This window comes from Pangasianodon hypophthalmus, chromosome 1 (genome assembly GCF_027358585.1).
Source record: "Pangasianodon hypophthalmus isolate fPanHyp1 chromosome 1, fPanHyp1.pri, whole genome shotgun sequence".
Taxonomy (NCBI): domain Eukaryota; kingdom Metazoa; phylum Chordata; class Actinopteri; order Siluriformes; family Pangasiidae; genus Pangasianodon; species Pangasianodon hypophthalmus.
The window spans coordinates 27,425,875-27,446,307 of NC_069710.1; the positions used below are offsets into that span (position 1 = coordinate 27,425,875).

The 20,433-nt window shown below is 40.0% G+C and overlaps 2 protein-coding genes across 3 annotated transcripts in view; one reads left to right on the forward strand and one right to left on the reverse strand.

Annotated features, from left to right (window-relative positions):
* Positions 1–5,510: 5,510 nt before the first annotated feature.
* On the forward strand, positions 5,511–9,878 carry ppp1r3g (protein phosphatase 1 regulatory subunit 3G). Its single transcript, XM_026944761.3, has one exon. The coding sequence runs from the start codon at positions 5,625–5,627 to the stop codon at positions 6,393–6,395; it is 771 nt and encodes a 256-aa protein (XP_026800562.3). The 5' UTR covers positions 5,511–5,624; the 3' UTR covers positions 6,396–9,878.
* Positions 9,879–10,366: 488 nt separating this feature from the next.
* The window catches only part of LOC113545413 (LYR motif-containing protein 4A), a 46,042-nt gene continuing 35,975 nt past the window's right edge, over positions 10,367–20,433 (reverse strand). The window contains exons 1-3 of one of the 2 annotated variants that reach the window (XM_053234000.1): positions 13,378–13,578; positions 12,945–13,037; positions 10,367–10,805 (exon numbers count right to left, since the gene is read on the reverse strand). In XM_053234000.1, coding sequence (XP_053089975.1) covers positions 10,672–10,805; positions 12,945–13,037; positions 13,378–13,483 — 333 coding nt within the window. In that variant the 5' untranslated portion in view covers positions 13,484–13,578 and the 3' untranslated portion in view covers positions 10,367–10,671. Of the gene's footprint in view, positions 10,806–12,944; positions 13,038–13,377; positions 13,579–20,433 lie in introns of those variants that run through there. The other variant, XM_034304296.2, reaches the window with a different exon arrangement.

Here is a 20,433-nt window from a genome sequence, read left to right on the forward strand (position 1 = left end):
GTTAAAATCCAAGTGAAATAAAAATAGGCTAATGGCTGCTAGTCACGTAAGGTCCGACAACAAAGTAAGCAATGTTAGGTGCCAGATGGACTGGTTTGAGTATTTCAGAAACTGCTAATCTCCTACTTTCACACACAGAATGGTGTGAAAAACAAAAACCATTCAGTTCTGCAGGCAGAAACGCCTTGAGAGGCGTCAGAGGAGAACGGCCAGACTGGTTCAAGCTGACAGGAAGGCTAGTGTAACTCAAATAACCACTCTTTACAACCGTGGTTAGCAGAAGAGCATCTCAGAACGCACAACGTCAAACTCTGAGAAGGACGGGCTACAACAGCCGAAGACCACATCAGGTTCCTCTCCTTTCAGCCAAGAGCAGGAATCTGAGGCGGCATTGAAGACTGGAAAAAAAAAAGACAGTTGAAGACTGGAAAAAATATCTCCTGTTTCCCCCAGTCTTTGCACTGCTGCCACATGATTGACTGATGGATGGAGGCTCATTGCATGACTCTGCAGAGGTACAAGTGTTCCTATTAAAATGGCTAGTGAGTATATGTATGCAAGTGTTGTGTCTTTGTCAACCACTTACATGAAAGTCACATAACCAAGTAGGCCTGTGGCATGACCCAGGAGACCCTTATTGCTTTCTTTTTTCCCCAGTCACTTCTGGTATTTCACAACAGTTCTGTTTTTGACCCATTTTGAATGACATTATCTATAATTCAGTGATACACAGCTAGGGTCAACGTTCTAAAGAAGTCATGATGTGAACAAGAAGTGGTCTCTGAGCTCATCAATTGTTAAATAGCCAGAAAATCTACTGAAGTCACTTGCAGCTACAGTAGTTCAAGTTCATGTAGTTATTTTCACTTTAACATGACCAAGTATGGTTCATTTAAGAAGAACTATATGTGAAATGTATGGTTTTTAGACTTAGCGCCATGCGGTGGTGGCATTACCAAGCTCCTCTGACTTGCAGACCACAGGGACTGAGGAGGTAATCTATAACAGGGTTTCCCAGTTCAGTAGGACCGGAGCTGTGATGCTTTGGTGAGTCAAAGACACCTGATTGAATCTGCAGTTAATTAACAAGCTCAGCAGGGACACACATCCAAGATGGGAACTGGGGATACCTGCTTTCAAAGGCAAGACTCGAAGCTGAACTCGATGCTGGCAGCAACAGTGAGCCAGTGCAGGTCAAGTTAGACATATCGTGTCCCTTTGTCACACCCACACATTCTGTATCATCTGTAGTGGTTTAAAAGTGCAAGTGCAGTAGAGAGATTTCTTGTGAGATGTGTGTGTCTGGATGAGAATAAATGGATGCTGAAGGGGAAGGAAGTCTTGTGTATTGTTTGTACTCCTGGGAGGAATCAGATTTCACCCCAGAGTGAAGGACTGAAGGTGAATATATGAATGGGATGAGTAAAAAAAAGGTCATTATCAAGATTTCAAGACATCCCATGACAGATGAGTGACTGATTGTCCTAAAGTGTTACATTGCTGCCTCCTGGTGGTCATCAGTGCACACTGCAAACAATTGTAAGGATTTTGAATTTGTGTGGTTTTCTCGGATCAATACACACTATACATCACTGCTACACGTGTATTTCTGAGCAGATCATATACCGACAGGTAACAAAAAAAGGAGAAACCAACATGACATATCTCAGCGCTGTCTAACACATCACTCCAAAATCTCTCATAGGTGTTCATTTGAGTTAAGATCTGGTGATGGTGAATGATGTGAATGATTCACGTAATTTTTATCCTCATTAAATCATTCAGTGAACCCTGTGGATGGGGCGGAGTCATCCTGGAAGAGACCACGGCCATCAGGATAGAAATGTTTCATCAGCAGATAAAGGTGATCAGTCAGAAGAACTTTGTACTGTTTTATGGTGTCGCTTCTTTCTAAGGGGTCAAGTGGAGCCAAAATATGGCATCATAATAACACAGCGTAACAGAGTTAAGCCAGTTTTTCTGTACCGCTTAGCCTACACAGGGTTCCAATCCCAGGGGATACAGGATACAAGGCAGGGATACAGACAACTTGGAAATGCCAATCAGCCTACAACACGTCTTTGGGGAGGAAACCAGAGTACCTAGAGGAAACGCCCAAAGCAGGGGGAGAAATTGCAAGCTCCGTGTACACAGGGCAGAGGCAGGATTCAAACCCCCAGCCCCAGAGGTGTGAGGCAATAGTGCTAACCACTAAGCCACTGTACCCCTCTAGTATTATTGTTGTTGTTGTTGTTGTTGTTGTTAATATAAGTAAGTATGTGACTCTTTGTTATCCTCATTTGACTTCCCTTCACAAGGCTGTGATGCAAGCATGGTCCCAGCGGACACAGCACGTATTTCATGACTGAGCTTTAACAAACACTGGTGGACAGTCCGCTAATATTGACCAGTGCCAAATACTGTCACATGACATGATTTTCTGTGCTCAAGCAAGACGAGTTCATAGCAGTTAAAACATCCAGCCTCTCCAGTCTGATACGCTGATACTACTGCGCCTCTTACGTTTTTGCCCAACCTGATTTACAGATGTTAGATAAAGAGACTGTCGTAAAGCACAAGGCCAGTACTGCCATCATCAGAATCATGTCGGGGACGCTCTTATTTCACTGACCGTCACACAATGACGGTATTACGCAATGACGTCACTTTTAATTCTGACTGAATCGATGAGTTAGGTAATTCAGTTAAAGTGGTTGAATAATACATTCTGATTAATGATTAAGAGGTTATGAAGAATAGTTTTGGAGAATTTATTATTTAGGGGGAATTTAGAGGTATTTTATTCTATAAAATATGTATAAATAAAAGGCATACCTACCCTTTTTTAACAGTTAATAAGCATGTATCTTAATCATAATACACAAGTTAAATCCATTTAGTATGTCTATTCTACTTAAGTATGAATTTATCATCCTATCCAATCTGTTGCAAAAATTAGTTATGCATAACCCATGCTAAGTTTGCATCAGTAGTCCATGACAAAACAAACAAACAAACAAATAAAACAGAATAAAAATAAAACCCTCTGCTTCCTTATAATGAATTGCTTAAATCCTAATGTGGGCAGTCATTTCATGGAATGCCTTATTTCCATTGCTGTGATGTTATGTGAAAATGTTACAATGTTGGATGGTGCAAATATACAACAACATAACAAAATCTCTGACAAAATGTATTTGCATTTTGTAAATGGCCAAGAGGAAGGACAGACTAATAAAACTGTGATATACACTATATGGCCAAAAGTTTGGGGACACCTTATCATCACACACATATGTGGTTCTTCCTCAAACTGTTGCCACAAAGTTGGAAGCAGACAACTTTCAATAGAAAGTCTTGATGGTAGCATTAAGGTTTCCGTTCATTGGAACTAAGAGGCCCAAACCTGTTCCAGCATGACAATGCCCCTGTGCACAAAGTAAGCTCCATGAAGACATGGTGTGTTAAGGTTGGAGTGGAAGAACTCGAGTGTCCTGCACAGAGCCCTGACCTCAACCCCACTGAACACCTTTGGGATGAACTTGAACACTGACTGCACCCCAGACCTCCACACTCTACATCAGTGACTGATCTTACTAATGCTCTTGTGGCTAAATGATCACAAATACCCACAGCCACACTCCAACATCTAGTTCAAAGCCTTCCCAGAAGAGTGGAGGTTATTATAACAGCAAAGGGGGACTAAACACATGAGTGTTGAGTGTGATGGTCAAGTGCTCACAAACATTTGACCATATAGTGTATATTTAAAGTAACTAAGTAGGCAACTGGTACCATGACATCATTTCCAGCAGGAAGATATTGTTCAGCGCATTTCACAGAATCTGAAGAAATATGACATTTATCTAATTAGCAGTATAGCTCAAAGCATAACACTGAAGGCAATGTGGGTGATTTTGAAGGGAGAATCCTCATGGCAGCTGTTTGTATGATCATTTCCAACCGATGTGCTGGAAAAAGAATGCAAATGGCATTTTAATGTGTTATTACTGAAGGGACCAACTGATGGACACTGTGCTCCCAAGATTCTCAAGATTTGATGTCTCAAACCAGAAGTTTGCATGTAAAGAGTTTGTTATACTTATGGCATGCTCAAAGATAAAATAAAACTTGTAGAAACTTCAGTGTAATTTAAACATAATACATTTGAGTAGAATAAAGCAAAGTAAATCCAAATATGGAGTTAAATTAAAATTGCAAGCACATTTAAATAAATGGTTGCAGTTTTGGTAATAAATGATGGGCTGTGTGGTTTGTATATGGGCTGCATTCATTTTTATAAGGTCAGTTAAATGCCAATAGTTTAAGGAGCTGTGTTGGCAATTTTGTCCAGCTGCTTTTCCTCCTGGGAAGTGATGAAACTGATACTGAAATGCTGAGTACAGAAATGAAGTCCATTATACTCTCATCATTACACATATGTAATTATGCTTTTGAATGTGAATGTGTGGGGTGTGTAATCCTAAAAACTGACATCTGAACTCAGAAACATTATCTGATGTAATTTAGTTGGTAATTTTCATTTCCTTTTTAACTGTTATGTTTTGTTAAAGGTTAAAGTAATTTAGAAAAATGCAAGCAAAAGTAGGATAACAGTATTATTGCATCTTACTATTGTTGCTATAAAGAAATCCACCATGGAACATGAAATACTTGGCTCTGACCTCAGCTACAGTAGCTGATGCTAATTCAGTAGATGAATTATTGTTGTAAAATAAATACAGTTATGAATATGTGGGATAATCACATCAGATTTTACTATTATTACAATTTAAAAAAATCCATCATGAAATATGAAATATGTGGCTTATTAAGTGTTTAAATGTCTGGTCTTCATAAAACAAGACCAAGTTTGCAACATTATGACATTATTGTGTTCTCTGGCTGATATTATTGTACTTTCGAATTAACAAAATACTAATGTTTTGCATTGCATTTTATAAAATCTATTTAAATTCTTGTGAAGTAAGCAAGGCACTACAGTGTGAATTGACAAATAGAGTACATGGTTGTGTCTGCTGTGTCTGTGCTGCATTAAGATTTCATTTCCAGTTATCCTGATAACTGATCACCTCCACTAATGTCATTCATACACACAGCTGAGAGTCAGACACATATCTCATGCACATCTCACTGTGTATACTAATTAAGAGCTCAAATCTGAAAACAGGTTCCCATGGAAACATGTTGATTAAATTGCAGTGAGAGTAATAGTTCATCTGTTAGAGAGAGAGAGAGAGAGAGAGATCTCGACTCATTCCACACATCACAAGGCCTACTGTTGTGAACTAATGTGAGGATAGGGTTCATGTGCCATTTACTTTATTGTGGAAAGACATGATCTGAGTTAATAAAGCATCAGTTAGGCTACTCAGTAGAAGGAAAAGGTGTGTAATGAGACACAGCCCGCTGACGGAGGGTCCAAAAGAGGCCCTATAAGGAAGGAGTGTTGTCCAGGGCGGGGGATTAATAGTGCATTAACCTGTCTCGCGCGCGCACACACACACACCCTGTTAAAATGGTCTCACCTCCCCTGTATGATCCACTGATTGACTTTGTCCTCTCTATACACACTCTGTACTCTGCTCTGATTCTGACTCTGGATGATCAGACCGGTTGACATGTCGCGCTCGGTCCTCTCGCCGGCGTTACAGAACGGCTATGGAGGCGACGACGATCCCGACGACTCCGAACCCGAGGATATTTACCTGCGGGACAGGCGGAGGGCCAAGTCCTTACCGGCATACCCCGAGCAGGCCAACCTGTTCAGCCGGCTCTCTCAGAGCTGCAGGAAGCGGGTGAAGTTCGCCGACGCGCTCGGCTTGAGTCTGGCCAGCGTGAGGCACTTCAGCATCGCCGAGGATCCCCACGTGCCCTCCGAGGTGTTCGCCGCGCTGCGCACTCTCCCCGCGCAGCACGAGCGCGAGCCTTCCGGCGACCTGCGCGCGAGCTTCACATCCGCTCGGGACACAGCGGCGGACAGGAGGCTCGCGCCGGCTGTCGAGAAGCGGTTCGCGCCGGAGGCCACGCAGGCGCGCGCGAATCGCTGCATGCTCGCCCTGGAGAGGGTCTCCGTGTCCGGGTTGACCGTGCGCGGGGTCATACGCGCAAACGTCGCGGATAACGGCGAGACAGAAGTCGGGGTGAGGTACACGTTCAACCACTGGGCGTCCTTCGAGGACGCGCCCGCAGTGCCCGTGTCTGGAGAGCGCGTGCGCGACAGTAAGACGTTCTCCTTTACTGTGCACACGCCTCCTTTCCTCGACCCGGACGCCAGCGTGTACTTCGCCGTGTACATGAGGACTGACCGCGGGGAATTCTGGGACAATAACGACGAGCAGAACTACTGTGTGCAGTGTGTCCACATGCTGTGAACCCCAGGAGCACAAGCGAGTAAAATCATCCACGACTGAATGTGAACATTGCAAATCTGAGTTCTCTATGCAAAAAAATCTCTGAACTTGGGTTTATATACTAGATGGACAGAGCTGGTTCATGCAAAGACATCAGTGATAATTATTTATAACAGCCTATTTTTAACAACTAATTTACAACATAGAATATTTTTGATAGACATGGGCTACTTTTAGCACACTGGCATCACTGCATGACCTGACGTCCAATAAGCTATTTTCCCAGAAGGTGGTTCTTTGTGTGACAATACACCGGTATGACAGTAGCTCTCTATAATTACCTAGCAGCTTGGGTGTAGTGGAACATTTGTCTCTTGTAGTCACATGACCTAAACATGGTGGCCACCACGGCAGTCTGACCAGCACTATTTAGTCACAAGAATTTGGCCACCTATCAAATCTAATGCTGCATTTGACTCAAACCCAATACTCTGAATGTCTGACCTCTGACTAGCTAAAACCAAAGAAAATGCTCCTCAACTCAGAATTCCTACTCGGAAAGTCGGGAAGGTCTCCTCAACCCAGAGTTCAGCAAGTGGCGTCAAAAAAAAACATGGCTGCTCACATCATCAACTGTAAACAAAGTAGCATTTCTTTACTGTTAAGTACCTTTAAGTAGAACTTCTTTACCTTGAGTAATACTGTATGTACAAGTAACTATTTTAGATCAATCAACATGCAGACCTATTCTCTTGTTTAATCTATAGCACTGACTACACAGTTTGCTGTTTGAGGAAGTAAATGTACATCACTCATCAATTATCTGGCTAGATTGTTGCTAAAGAACATTGAGGTGACCATATTCTTTTGTAGCTCGAGCATACAGAGGTCGAAAAAAACAATGTAATTCCAATTTCCGACCTCCCACCTCAGAGTTAATTTGAACGCAGGATAACTGATGGTAGTGCAAGCTGTAGCTTTGCTGTGAACTGAATGTAACTGATTATTTTCCCTAAAGTGGGCAGCGAAGCTAAAGAGCTTTTAAAACGTAAAGGATTTATTTTTTTAGATCGGACAAGTAATTTGTTACATAAGATCTGGTATAGATCAGTAACATTTTTCATTAACGTCTCTACAAATCAAAAGCAAATACTGTGTTAAAAAGACCAACTTGGTGCTTTAATGTAGCTAACATGACAGCTTGAGTTATGTGCATCTTTTTACACTTGCCATCAAGTGTGTAGAAGTGTTCCTGCTGTAGAACCGTTGTCTTGCACACATTAAATCAGTGCCAGAATGTCCTCCAGTCTGGTGACTGCTTCAGCACACACTTTAACTTCTGTTCTTCAACATGGGCGGGTTCACTGGATTCCATGGACCTTAAATCCTCCAGAGAAGTGCTCAATTTTCTATGTTGTTGCCATGAAGATTGGTTAACCTTTGCAAAGTGCATATTATATTACATCTCTTTATACATGATCTGATGAAAGGGTTGGTTTGATTAGAGGCTTTTTTTCAATGTGAAATGTAGGCTTCAAACAGCAACTTGTGTTAAGTTGTATGCATATCATAGTTATTGATTGTAGCATAATTATTCAAGCTCATAATACTGTGCATACATCTAAGTGAATATAATTAATGGTAATGAATGGATAAAAGCTAAAATAGCACAAATGTATTATTAAATATCTTGTATTTGTGTGTATTTATTGTATTTAAAAAAAAAAAAAAAAAGAACTTAGGAGCCACAGTGATACCATCTAGTTTGTACGACTATATAAAACTCTACAAGTATTAAAAAAACTTTAAAAGCCACAAATTCTGCTTCATTATACCATTAGCAGCAAAGTGCTAGTCATAATAAGTACCTCTTGACATTACTGCAAGTATCCTTAACACACATGAAAGCAGAATATTTTGACTCTTTGCAGATCAAGTGAGTGAATGCAGGTGAAGCTACACTCTGAATAAAATGGCAATGGTGAAAAAAGCTGCATCATATTTTTAACTACACATAATAAGTGTTTGATTGAACGTCCCGTCCTGTGACATTGACATATACTGTTTTAAATCGTTACTATCCAAAGGTACAAAAGCTGAACATGATACACTCTGGGGAGAGAAACAAACTATGGTGCAATATCTGTATAGCTGTTTTGGGGGAAAAGTTCATTCAAACATAACCAGAACCTCATGGTTTGATTGATATGGCTTGTAGATGTGGAAAAGTACAAGTTTCAAGAGGATTAGGTTGTTATACCTGATGTAATTAATTAGCTGTTAGACCTTTATCTATCTCTGAACAATGCTTTCAGTTAGAAAACAGACCTCTATTGCTTGTGAGTGCAAACAAGATGAAAAGTAGGTGTTTCAGCTATGCTTGCAGTTTTGAAACCATCAATTTTTTATCGGTTTATTTCTCTCTTCTTGTTGTTTCCATTGCTGTTCCAGCTCTAAGCAATGAAATCTCCTCTCTTAGCTAACAAGAATGGATTTTCCTGAACCGTCCATCATGCCACACAGATTTACACCGACCACTTTGATGTTCACAACCTTCAAGCTACATTTGCTAATCTGTATGAGACATGAAGCTCTATTAGGACATTGTTTCTTCTGCTTGAATTGTAGATGATGTGGAATTGAAGCTTGTTTCTCGCACACGGTATTACAACTGACAGCTTCATTACCCATCACACAGTCTGAGATATGTGAGGCGTCATTTCCAATATGGATTGTGGCCCAGGCTAATGTAGCTTACTCAAGCTAGATGAAGGATGAGCATCTGATGTAGGGTTTACATTCAGGGTGTAAGAAGGATGGTCAGAGTGTCACAGTTGGGACCCTGAGAAAGTACCCTGATATAACATAAGATATATGTTAATGCATATTGACAACATTTAACTTTATGGTTTTCTTTTCCTTACTTTACAGTACTGTTTTTTTTTTTTTTTGGGTGAAACGGCTACCAGATTGAGTAACCTAATCAGATTATTTACTTAACCTCCTTGTGTTGTAACATTAGTGTTGTAATGCCACATAATATTTGGATTAATTCTCATGTGTCCCTTTGCATATAGGTCTCTGTAGATACAAATAAATGTAAAATGATCTGTATATTAGAAGTATTTTCATTTATGGTTAATTGTTGCATGTACAGTGTGAATGTATAGCTGACTGCAAAGGTTTGTTACATTTAAGATAAAATGAGGAAGACAAAAGAAATGTACTTTTTACAAAAGATATTAGATGTGCTAGGTTTTACAGATGACCCTTCACTATTATAAGTAACAAACATTGTGAAAGTATATTGTAAGATCTTAATAGAAGGAAAAATATCAAGATGTTATCCAGTTGCATTTTTGAATGTTATATTTCCTGCTATTTTTGTTGATTTTGTGTTATATTTTAGATTGTTGCCTTGTTACAGCATACACCATGATGGTCATTTCATTTTTAAACTATTCAAATTCTCTCTCTTTTTTGACAAATAAACAGTAAAACAGAGGTCCAGTTTTCTTTTACTTCCACTCAGAAATCATGGGGGATGCAAACCTTTGCACTCAAGTGCAATTATTTTCTCTTACCATTATTTCTTTTTATTTTTTGAGATTTAACCTTCAATTTTACATATCAAAACAAAAACTTCAAATATAAATTTTCCATTTCAATGCTTTTGAAGCTTGGAGTACTTTATGTATGACACCTTTATATGAAGAGGACAGAACTAGAACCCACTGCAGTGTCAAGTGGAACCAAGCTCAATGTTGTCCTCTCTCAAACCCTGTATTTAGCCTCGGAGGCATTGTGCAACATGACCTTTATACCTTACACTGGAGCTCACTGGGTCATCCCTACCGAAAAACTAACAAACTAATCTATTTTAAATCTTTTGGCCTTGCGGGAAACCTTTAATCCCAATACACAATATCACTGTGACCCTTCTCACATGTTCAACTTTACATGAAAATGATCAGGAACTGTCCAGCTCGTGGTGCCTGAACGTAACATACCTTTAATGAAACAGGACAAATAATACATACATGACATGTACCTACAAACTTAAAAACGACAGACTCCTAATGGTGGGCTGTAACAGCAGGCTGTGTGGTGTGTTTGCTGTGCTGTATTTGCACTCAGTGAGGTGTGCACTTCAGCACAGTTGACTTAATAACGAGGCAGAACGAGTGTAAGTGATCTGGGAACAGTGAATGTATACAAAGCAAGCCATTGCTTGAACGGCATCATCATCATCATCATCATCCCTCAGCCTAGGTCCTGATGTAGGCGTGTTAGACAGTCAGTGGTTTTCTGAAAAGCCTTGGTCCACCTCCACAGAGAGCTTCGTAGTCCACTCATGTCCAATCAGATGAATTTCTTCGGCTTGGATTCCACTACGGTCCGTTGAATCTCGTACATCTTTCCTATGGCTGCCTGTGCATTGAGAAAAAATAAAGATAAAACCATCAAAAGTGGTGATTTCCATTTATGGTACAGGTAAACCAACTCTCTCTGCTTACCACAGGTTGATGATTCTATGACATTTCGACGGATTTGTTGGAAGTGCAACCATTACAGTACCGTTAATTTTGGCAACCATTTTAACATCCATTAACGCAGACAGTTGACTAGCTTTAGTTTCAAACACAGAAACAGCATATACTGACAGTGTAAACAAAGTATTTCTCATTTCAACCCAAGATACCAACAGACTTGTTAACTTTCTGTCATGAAAGTTACCATCAATGGTAATATAAACTGGAACAGATGCATCACATAACACTGTAAAACTAGCGCCTCTTTCACGTTTGAAATGAACTTTCTTTAATATATCAGTCAAAAAACACCAATATACCCTCGCGGCACACGTTCATTTGCATAAAGGAACATTTGTATGGTGGAAAAGGCAGAGCTCATTATCAGAATGAATAGGATGCAGTGACAAACGTGCAACTGACAGTACAAATGTCTTTGCAAATATACAGTTCTGTATAAAAGAAACTCTGTAAAGCAATATACAAAACGAGTAGAACTCTCTGCCAACAGTGTCAGTGGGGATGCATCCATCACCAACAAGTCTACTGCTCCTTCTTGTTACTAATTTGTATGCCTGAAATACCTTAAAATGTACAAACAGGAAGTAAGCTATTGAAGGAACACTATTTCAAACATTTGACCTTGTTGGGACCTTCCTGTTTGGATCAATTCCAAAACTGAATCAGTTCATCTGCTGGTTACAATTAAAATTTCCATATAAATCCTACAAACATTCAACCACTTGTTCTTGAGATATCTTGCTAACGAGGATCTTGGACGGATGGACACACAACCTTAAAAACATAATGACAAAAATAAACAAAAACGAAAAGACAATAAAAATGAAATTCAAGCAAAATTCTATTAGATTTATTAATATGCAGTATTAAAGGCATCTTGGAAAAGCTTCATGGTAGACTTTTTTTAATCTGAAGAGTATTAAGTGTTATTACTTAATAGGTTACTTTGTTTTTAATGACAAACATTTCTCTAAAATGAATGGGAAAGTAGGAAATTGGGAAATGGGAGAAAGAATGTAAACCAAAAATAAAAAAAAAACATTTAAAACAAATTTAAGTCTTACAGGTCCCAATACTTTTGCACAGTACTCTATGTGAGCACTTAGAAACAAAACAAAGCACAGAAAAATAGTTTTAGGACAGAGGCAAATGGTGTGAGAATGCAGTGTGACAAAATCAGGAATGATATTCCACAAGCAAACCAAATCAATAATGTCCACAATGCAACACTGTAAATAAACACCAGTCTGATATTGACTATGTCTATATTGGGGTTGACGGTGACCTGAAATGCCTGGTATGAGTTTGGATTTGACATTTTCCAATCCAAACCACTGATATTATTTAATACTGTAAACATGTGTGATGTTGATTGACATGACGCAAATCATGCATGTGAACACATGACACAAACTGTTTTAAATCAAGCTTTACAGATGCTTTAGATCAATGCATCCCAAATATACAATTTAATAAAATGAAGGCTGTAATATACAGCTTTAATAATTCAATTTGTAAACACTTAATTGCAGATGTTAAAATTCTGAACTATCAGTTTGCAGCCAACAAAAGCCTTTTTTATTTGAGCATCTGATGCATCCAAATTTCAGTACACATCCTCACGAAAACCCCTGAAAGCTGTTCAGATTACATGAGACCCAAGAGTGAGATTTCTTTTCCAAGTGCTTTTACACTACAGAATCCAAATATTTGCATTAGAAGCAGAGCAGACAAAGCAATTTCTAACTGTACATTGCTCTTTACTAACTGTAAATCACAGAGCAATACATGGGTGTACGTGTGTCAGTGTGTGTGAGCTGGTGGTGTAATCCAGGGGTGTGTTGCAATATCAGTCTGATGCCAAGGGTTTACCGCTGATGCTTTAGAATCACATGGTGGGCTCAGTCATGTGTCAGCAGGCCTTTGTGGGGGGTGTGTGTGTGTGTGTGAGTGTGTGTGTGTGTGTGTGTGTGAGAAAACACTGGCATGTGCATGGAGAACACTATGTGTCACACACCTCTGGAAAGGAACACTGAACCAACTGACCAATACGCTCGGTGTAAACAGAAGACTGTGTGCCCGTGACCATGTGGCTGGAACACACCAGGGACTGGGATAGAACAACAGAGGATGGACACACACCAATACAAACACACACACATGCACACGCACACATACATACGCACGCATGCACGTTCATTCTAAATGGTTACACAATATAATCTAAAGCTATGTAATACCACAATAAACCAAACTAATTTGTTTTTTAATTTATTTTTAAAACAAAATCACAGCCTAATCTATCCCTCATAAGTTAGATTTAAATTATTTTAAACCAGTTTCTTGTAAAAAATACAGACAGTTAAATTAGAGGGAAAATTTTAAATAAATTGTCTTAGTAAGGATGCTGAGCCACCACAAGCTACCAGAACAGCCTTAACGCAACTTGCCATCATGTCTACAAGTCTCTGGACCAGTACTGGAGCGATGAACTTCCAAAGGATATCCTCTCAGCAGTTGTTCTGATGGTCTCTTGTGAATGTGAAGGCATACCATAGCATATGATTTACATCATTTTCATCCTCCTCCAATCATTCAGTGAGCCCTTGTACCCTGTGGATGTGGGTGGGGCCATCCTAGCAGAGACCACTCCCATCAAGATAGAAATGATTCATCACAGTATAAAGGTGATGTGTCAGGTGTGAATGGTGATTTGTATGGATCCAGTGTAACTCTGACTGAGATGGAGAGGTTACTGAAGATGAAGGAATGAATGAATGAATTTAGAAATAAAAGTATTTCTCTGTAAATTATTGTAAAACTTTATAACTATTATGCAGTGTGAGGATTTACATTTCCATCAGATTACACTACTGGAGCTCAGCTCTTGTCATTGTCATAAACCAAAGCTGTAGCCTGCTCTTTTCCTCAGTTTATCCCCAGGATATTTCCCTAATAGCTTTCCTTTCCTTCAGTGTTTCAATAAAAATATGCTGCTACTGCAGTGCTTACGGGCTCGAATGTGGGTTTAAATGCTGCTATAAAAAGTCTTGCATTTGATTTAAAAAAAAAAATGGTGCAGGTTTCATCTTGCAATAGCTGTTTCTGAGAATGCAAATGTTCAAGTTTATTCCTCCTAATTGTCAGTGCTGGCTGGGCAAAAGCACAGCAAAATGTGCAAAACACACACACACACACACACAATTTATCTGAAGCTGGTGGAACACTACTGGTGTATAATAAAGGAGAACGGAGCGTGGGGTCACAGCTTGGTAGTGGAGCATCTCGGATTTAGCCCAGTTCTGCTGGAGAAACACAACTCAAATACTTCACAGTGCTCCAGAAACTCTGTGACTGATGCTCCGACTAAACGCGACATGCGGCCACTCTATTAAAATATGTCTCAGAATGAGTCAAGAAGCCCATCCATTATGGAGACAGTCTGTAATGTGCAGTGAATTGCTGCCCCGCGGTGGGAAAAAGAGCACCGGTGCTGGAAAAGATGCACAGTTAGCTAAGGTGAAGCAAGCTTTCATTTTTCAAACTCCACTGAAGGTCCATTTTTGCACACGCTCTGGCCTTTGTAAAAACGCTCACCGTCTGCGTGACACGGACCATCTGTCTGAGCAGCTCGCCTTGACACCTGCCCATAACCTCCTGTTTAGAGGAGCTGCAGAGGCCCATGGGAAAAGAGCACAAACTGATGGGGCATAAACAGGATGCTGATGGGTAGAGAGGGTGAGAGTGTTACAGCTGGATTGCACCACAGCTCCTCTAAAGAATGACGCACGATAATAAAGAAAGCTGGTGCTGCGTTCTTAATTAAGATGTTCTCATATGTATGACGCTTTATTAAGGAGTTAACAAAGAGATATCGCCTCGGTTTAGCGCATTCTGCTCTATATTTAGTGTTTTACAATTTTCGCCGACATTTTTTTTTGAGTTCTGGATGTTTTATTGCTGTTTACTCGCTATTAGTGTCACAAGACAAAACAAAATGATTAAGAGTGGCAATTAAATAAGGAAAAATATTAAACAGGTGTTCCACCAAACACCTAAATCTTAATAAAGTGCTTATTAACGGCGGCTCTGAGATCAGCTTCAAGAGATGCTTCATGGTAAATATGGCAGATGAATATGGAGGGTAAGAAAAAGAAAGAAAGAAAAACATGTCTCAACCAGTTCTGTCTCGGTTCTACACATCTACTGTCAAGAACATGCTAACCTCATCAATATCTGTGCATTTCAGCTTAGCCTCCACTTCAGGAGATCCATGACATCAGGGCCAAGAAGTGAGCTGGAAAAAAAACATCATCACGGACCTTGCGCAACTAGGGGTCTGTTTCTGAAACTCAGGTAAATGGTACTGCTTCATCAGAACCAGTACTACATGACACTTGAACAATTTTTTTTTTTTTTTTTTTTTTTTTTTTTTAAAATAGAAGTCTTTCAACAAGCTATCTAGAACAAATGAGCAGAACTGACCTTCCCTTCTACCAGATGAATGTCTGCAAGTAATGTCTGCCTAATTATATTCCAGTGTACTTGATTGGTGAATAAAGCATGATTCTGAAGCCTAGAGGTAAGAGACTAACAGACAAATCGAAACAAAAAGACAAATCCAGTTTAGATCCAGTTTGTTTCCAAAAAATCTTGTTCCAAATTGGCGTCCAAAAACTTATGACTGGCAGCGTATGTGGACAGTGACCTTTTGTTCTTTCTTTAAATGTCACTAACAACCACACATATAATGTCACACACAGCCAGACACACACACGCACGCGCACACAAACACTACTCCATCCAAAACACAGCTCTGCCAGCTCCATGTGCTTGACGGCCCAGTGATGAGCCCGATCACGTACACAACTTTCCTCTGCACTCCTGTAACCTTGGCCCTCACCCAACACACACAAACACACACTGAAGTGTTTTTTTTTTTTTTTAGTTAAGTTATAAAGCTTCAGCAGTAAGAATTATTCAGAACAAGCAATTTGGTAGACAAGAACGATTTGATTGAAATTTACCACTGAAGCCAACTTTGCAGTACTTTTATCGAAGCCATGGCTGCTTTTACTGCATACTGCATACACTCTGCACTAAAACTCTCGGGACAACCCCAATGTCATAACAGTGAGGAAAAGTACAGTGTCAACAGCCAGTGGCCAAGCTGAGAGCACCTCTGTGTACTCAGCCACCGTAGCCCTTTTTTCACCTGGCATCAGCGGGCATGCAGGATACACAGGACCCCAGGGAGGCACCTGCTACAAAACAGAACAGTTCTCTCACGGAAAAACGTTTGACACTGCACTTTAAGTCCTGCGGATAACCTCTGCCTGAAAGCAACTGTGCAGGAAACACTAGTAAGCTGCTGTGAGTAGGAAACAACAGTTTAGAAGTGATTCTTTAACAAGGTACTACAACAGAGAGACAATAAATATGTCAGTACATCAGCATGCAAGTTCTCAAGTAGCTTATAAATGTAGTACTTCAAATTATGGCCACAAGATTGAAATGAAGCATAAGCAGCATACATAGCATCCTTTACAGTTAAGTTACAGTAAAAAGCTTCAAAACTGCCTGATCAGAACTGTGTGGCTGCATTGAATCACTGGCGTCTCTCTGATGACTGTGCTGAAAAAGAGGAGAGCAAATGAGAAAGTGGAGCACTTCCACAACACTTACATCGTTTGGAATATAAATAGGGATGGTGTATTCACTGGTTGAATTGTAAATTTAAAAAAAAATTAAGAGTGGACTCTTTCAAGCCCGAGGAGGATCTACATTTAAATACTCTTTAAGATTAGTACACAAAAAAGTCTATTTAGCTAAAATGGTTTTCCCACAAGTCATTACTCTGGAAATATTCAAAACCCAATTTCACAAGCAATCTTACCTGAGCCAAACATTCTGCTATAAAACAAAGTTAATTCTTTATGTTAAGTCACACAGAAGTACACACACACACACACACACACACACAGACTCTCACCTATTTCCTCTATTCACTCTCATGAAATGATAAGATCAGGGATCAGTGGTTATGCATCTTATAAAAAAAAAATAAAATAATAAAAAAGATAGATGAAAGAGAAGAGACGAAACGGATTATTTTGTAAGGACATGCAGTTGAATAACTGTTACACAGGTCAGGTCAGAATTATAAAAATGAACTCGCTGGTTTTCATGTTCAGCATATTTGAGGCCATAACCTACGTTCTTAAAACCTGTGTACAGAACCTGTGCGGCTTCACGAGCCTGGGTGTGACTCCTAAGAGAGCCATGACTCTACACACTCTCCCAGCTGGTGTGAAGACAGATGTTTACACAGCACTGTAAAGACAGCACGACAGCTGGATGTATATCAAGGTGAGAAAACACCTGAAACAAGGAGAACCTACGTGTGTTATGAGTGAGAGCTGTAATTTCTGGAAGATGGCACAAAGAGAGGTGTGGATTTCACTCCGTCACTTTAAATCTGTCTCTTCTCTTCTCACCTGCAGTCCTCCCCCTTTCCCGTTCACACTATCTCTATCTCTTATCTCTCCCCCTCTCTCTCTCTCATTTTTGTTCTCTGTTAATGTTGTGCTACTCTGCAATAGCACCTGAACGGTCCAAACTGATTCGTAAACAAGATGTGCACGATGACCTGCCACTTAAACAAACACAACTGGAGATGCGAGTGAACTAAGTGTGTGAGTGTGTGTGGGTTCACCATAAAGCTCCACTAGAGGGCAGCAGTGTCTTGTACTAACCCACACACACACACACACACACACACACACACACACACACACACACGCACACACACACACACACACATGGGTGCAGGTGGGCATGTCTCTGTGCCCACTCATTCCACTTGTCCACTAGTGGAGGGGGCGGAGTCAAGGAAGGAGGGTGCACTGTTCTCAGCCAATCAGTATGCAGTAAGCACATTCATGTTAATTGTTGCGGCTGCAGCAGGCACCCCGTGTCACACTGCAGATCCCCCTAGTGCACACACTTGGAGAGAACGAAATCACAGAAGTATTACAAGTCTTTTTACACAAACATGCGTACACACACACACACACACACACACTCTCACACACTGCAGAGAACATCCAGACATGTGGGTGAATGTGACTAGAATATAATGTGTCTACACTTAGCAGAGGAGTGCAGACATGCAAAAGGTTACAACAAGCTCTCGAGAAAATACAGGCGCACACGTCGTGATCGGCCCTCACGTCTCCCACTCCCGAAAGATTCCATATCCCAAGTGTTTGCTTGCAACCCTAAGAAATTCTTGGTGTGATCTTTGAGCTTGCACAGTGGCAGAGAAGCTGATCGAGAGCCTCCTACTCTTAAAGAAGAGGGGTGCTGCAGAAATTAGATAATAATAATAATATAAATACAATTCCTGATTCGTGCACTGTTTTCCTCAGGAAGAGAGAACAAGCTTTTTATTGCCATTTTAACTCCCAGCATTCTGCTTGCTGTAATAATGAAGAAGAAGAGTGAGGAACAGATCAGCATCCAAATGCTAAATAATCACAGCAGATTGAAAAGCACTTGTGCATGCAAACACATATAGCTCAGGGTCTTGTGGGTATATGGGGTTTTTCTAATTATGTGCACGACCCACACAGCCAGGTCGCTGGAGAGCCGAGAGCGCAGATCTTCTCACAGTTCACGGGCGGACCCAGTCACACATAATTCACAGCAGGCCTGGCTTTTTCATCCCTCCTAGGAGCAGCTATTTTTAATCTGATACTTAACATTTTACCACCGGGCAAGAGAAGCAGTTCTCCAGCTCTGATGCTTCGCAGGTATGGGTTACTGGGGAAACGGCGTTCAAACAGGATGTAAGAAAATCACGTGAATGCAGAAAACTCGGATTTGCTCAGTTAAGCACTACATTTGGGATATTGGCACCCGTTTTCCCAAGAGGCTTGCATTACACTAGGAATAAAACACTTGTGGGGCTGTGTTGTTATAGGAAAATAATCTGGTCTGATGGTCTGATTAATGAAGAACACATCATGCTTTTTAACCATTTATAGTTACATTTAACATTGTAGATCATCCCAGAATTAATTAATTAACAGTTAATTCCTGTTATCACTTACCTTATAGCAGCTATAAGCTGTCTTTCCCTCACTAGCCTCTCTTTGTCTCTTTTGATGTTACTGACTGTTACAAAGTTATATGTATGTATATTAAACCCATAAGCATTGGGATCTTATGCATTTTTTAAAAATGAGGTAATGCCTACAGGTCTGTGAGTGTCTATGTCCACTCATTGCCAATTTCTCTTTCAGACCCACTCTGACTCCTACCAGACCCATCTCAACCACACACAGGAACCCAAACCCTCCCTACAGTAAATGGTGCAGTAAGGTGACCCTCCCCTTACTCCCAGCTGGCCCGAGAGTGGCGTGCTGAGCGTATCGGAGAATGGCAGGATATCCCACCCTGACACGGGAGAGCCGATTAGCTTGCTCTGGGGCTCCTCAATCTGCTCTGATTACCACTCGCCTCTTTTCTTTCAGCAGCACTGCACCAGAGGAGGCTGTGCCCTTGAAACAGAGAAGAACGTGGGAGGATCATCATACACCAATGGAATACACATCTAATAATTACACTCCTTTTGTGGCTCATGGACCCCACACCTACAAGTTTGGTTCATGGTTAAGCTCTAGTGCCAAAAATGTCACTGCAAGGAATTTTTGAGGGAACAGAAGTTTACATGAGGCATGATTTCAGTCTTTCACATTCATTATTATCAGTTTTGGGTACTACTGCAACATGGAGGTGTGTAGATTCTACTACTGGTCCTGGTCATGTTCAGACGTCTGTCAAAAATTGCACAGGTACAGATAAAAGGAGGGTCTTATAAATACCATTTATTTATGTACGTATTTATTTATTTATTTTTATTTATCGTATTACTTGCTTACTTATTTACTTCCTTCTTTTGTTTCCACCTTTTCCTTCTTTCCATTATAATATTAATTAATTTTTTTAATTTATTTATTTATACTGTATATACTTCCTTATTTTTCTTACTTATTTACTCATTTCTTTCCTTCCATCCATCCACAAATCATCAACCCACCCTATTTATTTATTTATTAAATAAATATATTTATTCATACATAACTACTTTATTAATTATTTCTTCCCTTATTTCTTCTGTCCATCCATCCTATTTATGCATTTTAACTTATTTCATCATAATGAAACCAGTTTTTACAGTTGCTCTAGTTAATGTAGTTACCTAATTACCTAGTTACCATTACATATCTAGTTACCAGCTTGACCATCTTTTCACCTAAATTGAATTTGGTTCATTCTGAAGCTCAATAATTTAATGCAACCCTAAATGCAATTTTAATCAAAGTAGAAGAAGCACTGTCTGATACACAATGTTCTGAATCTACATTTTAACACACTGTAACTGGGTTAGGTTTTATGGGTGGTAAATAGTTCAGGAATAAGCTTTAATGACTCTCATAAAT

What these genes read in the sequence shown, in the direction of transcription:
- ppp1r3g (XM_026944761.3), top strand. Translation starts at nt 5,625, where the DNA reads ATGATCAGACCGGTTGACATGTCGCGCTCGGTCCTCTCGCCGGCGTTA.